Source organism: Entamoeba invadens (genome assembly GCF_000330505.1).
Source record: "Entamoeba invadens IP1 unplaced genomic scaffold scaff_1105074724328, whole genome shotgun sequence".
NCBI classification, from domain to species: domain Eukaryota; phylum Evosea; order Mastigamoebida; family Endamoebidae; genus Entamoeba; species Entamoeba invadens.
In genome coordinates, this window is record NW_004440100.1 from 277241 (window position 1) to 279736 (window position 2496).

At 35.0% G+C, this 2496-nt stretch overlaps 2 protein-coding genes across 2 annotated transcripts; one reads left to right on the forward strand and one right to left on the reverse strand.

The window, feature by feature from the left end:
• Positions 1 to 34: 34 nt before the first annotated feature.
• EIN_320590 (hypothetical protein) lies at positions 35 to 622 on the forward strand (the record flags this gene model as incomplete). Its single annotated transcript, XM_004253773.1, has 1 exon — positions 35 to 622. One exon carries the CDS (start codon positions 35 to 37, stop codon positions 620 to 622), a length of 588 nt encoding a protein of 195 aa, XP_004253821.1.
• Positions 623 to 751: 129 nt separating this feature from the next.
• EIN_320600 (hypothetical protein) lies at positions 752 to 1384 on the reverse strand (the record flags this gene model as incomplete). The annotated part of the gene is made up of 1 exon (XM_004253774.1): positions 752 to 1384. The coding sequence occupies one exon, from the start codon at positions 1382 to 1384 to the stop codon at positions 752 to 754; it is 633 nt and encodes a 210-aa protein (XP_004253822.1).
• Between the last annotated feature and the right edge of the window lie 1112 nt (positions 1385 to 2496).

A 2496-nucleotide genomic window follows, 5' to 3' on the forward strand; every position in this document is an offset into this window, starting at 1 on the left:
TGTCGCTGGTGATGCTGCATACGAGAATATGGCAATGGAAAAGAACCTCGTAAACGACTTGTGCGATAGCTACAGTGTCTTACCCGACGCGTTAGTCCCAACGCTCGATAGAATCTTCGGTGATTACAAGAAATTGACTAAACAGAATGGACGTATGGTCGGCGATATCTTCAATTTGTACATCAGAGTCATCCTTGATGAGAAGGAAAAGATGTCTTTCGTGACAATTAACGGAGCCAACCAGACAACATGTGTCTCTTACATCCCACAGAAGGCTTTGGAGTTCAAAGCGGCCGGAAAGTCCATCATCGTCATTGCGGAAGGGTTTGTGTACGGCTTGATCAACACTGCCGACTTCAAAGGCGAAGCTTTGCAAGAAGTTTGCGAGAAGACCAAACAGTCCAAAAGAAAGGAGAAGAAGGACGACAAGAAAGAAGAAAAGAAGGAGGATAAAAAGGAGAAGAGTGTTCCTTTCAGAGTGTCCCAAGTCAAAGTGAAGGCGAAAGGAAAGAAGCCCGAAGCTGTCGAAGGGTATGTCGAGGTCAGCGGAAGCATCGGAGGCAATGTTGCTCTTTTGACCGACTTCCTCAAGGAAGCTGGTTTTACTGAATTCCAAAATTGAGGCTTTAATTTACTCTCTTTCTGCTTTTTTGATCTCAAAAAATGGTGACAAATTATTGTGTCTAAGAATATTTCCGTTAAATAGTATCTCAAAAAAATCGATTAATTTTTGACGGAACGACAAGGGATATTAGTCGATGTGTTGTGGTTTGTTCCCTTTGTACATGAAAATTTGGGTGATGATGATTCCGTTGATCACCACACCAGAGAAGTACGAGAAGAGAATCAAATACTCTCCCTCCATTTCAACCCACGTTGTGAACATTCTCATCAAGTTACCGGCGAAGAGTCCGATGGTAGTAGCCAACGAGAGACTTCCTGTTGCTTTAGTCTTATAGTTCTGATATATTTGTGGGAGTTTTGCGATGATGAAGAACGGAATTGTGAGGGATTGCAAGACAGAGAGGACGGCGGGTGGGCACAACCCTGCGAAGAGTGCACCGAAGAAGAGCGAAAACGCGACGGAGATCTCGATGAATTTCGCGTCGATTTTCTTGGCGTAGAACACTATTAAAATGATGATTGTGATGTCTTGGATTAATAAGAAGAAGTAATCGAAATAGGTGCTCAAAGGATATCCCCCTTGGTAATGGTAATTAAAGGCAATTGCATATAAAAAGATTTCAATCAAAAAAGATTGAAGAGAAACACCTTCACCACTCTTCGCTTGGTATATCGTTAGGATTTGGGGGACTTTCATAAACATCGAGGCACCCACTATTAATGTCCCAAACAATTTACTGAAGAGGTATGAAACGTCCATTTACTATTTTCAAGTTCTTTGCGGTTTTTAAGTTTTTTATTAGTTTGTTATTATTAAATACTAGTTCACTATCAAAATTGTTCTTTTTGTCAAAAGTTCGAAACAAATTAATAAAATGATTAAATTATTATAAAAATATTTATTCAAGGAAACAACTGTTCGAAATTATTTATCAATCATTAATTTCCAACCAACACTGAAATGAGAAAGATTGCAATCACAGGAATAGAATACTTTTAAACCGACTTCAAAAACAGAAAGTAGTACAGATAGTAGAAAAATAAGGTGTCAGGAATAAATTGGGTGTCAAATAAATTAGGGATTAGTTAATGTAAAAAAATGGGTTTCGTTTTTTTTTTTTATTTTTTCCCCTCACACAAAAAAAAATAAAAAACCATTAAATAACTTAAAATCAATCTGACACCCAATTTATTCTTGACACCCAAATTTTCTACTATCTGTAGTATATAAATTATGTATATTTAAGGGGCAGCCATTTTAAACTATATTTTATAATATTTTAATTAAATCGCGAGGGACGCGTTTTCAAATTTTCCCAAAATTCGGAAATATAGTACCGAGTTTATTTTTCTTATTATTTATTTTTTTATTTTCCCTAAAATGAGCACAACACAAGAATACAGATTAAATAATTTTTATTAATTTACTAATAACTATTCCGAAGAAGATATTTTGAATTGTTTCACAATTAATTCAGGAACTATTAAATCACCATTTACTAAAATTAATAACAAAGAATGTAGAAAAAAATTAATTGCTATGGGTATTAACACGAGAGAATTATATTTACATTATAAAGTAAAATTAGAAACTCAATAGGAGGTTTAAACTACTGTTTGCGAACCACCTCTTTGCTACGAGACCAAAGGTCTCTCAGCTTTGCGTACAGAATTAAGGGTTCCTCAGCCTTCGGCGTACTTTACTAACAAAAACCCAAATATGGGTTTCTTTTTGTCGTCTTGGATTTTAATAAAAAAATTATCTTTATTTCGAATCCGATTCTTTAACTAAATTTAATACATAATATAAATCTAATTTATTTGTAGATAAATAATATCGCATAACGGGTATTAACATATCTGCTATTGTAT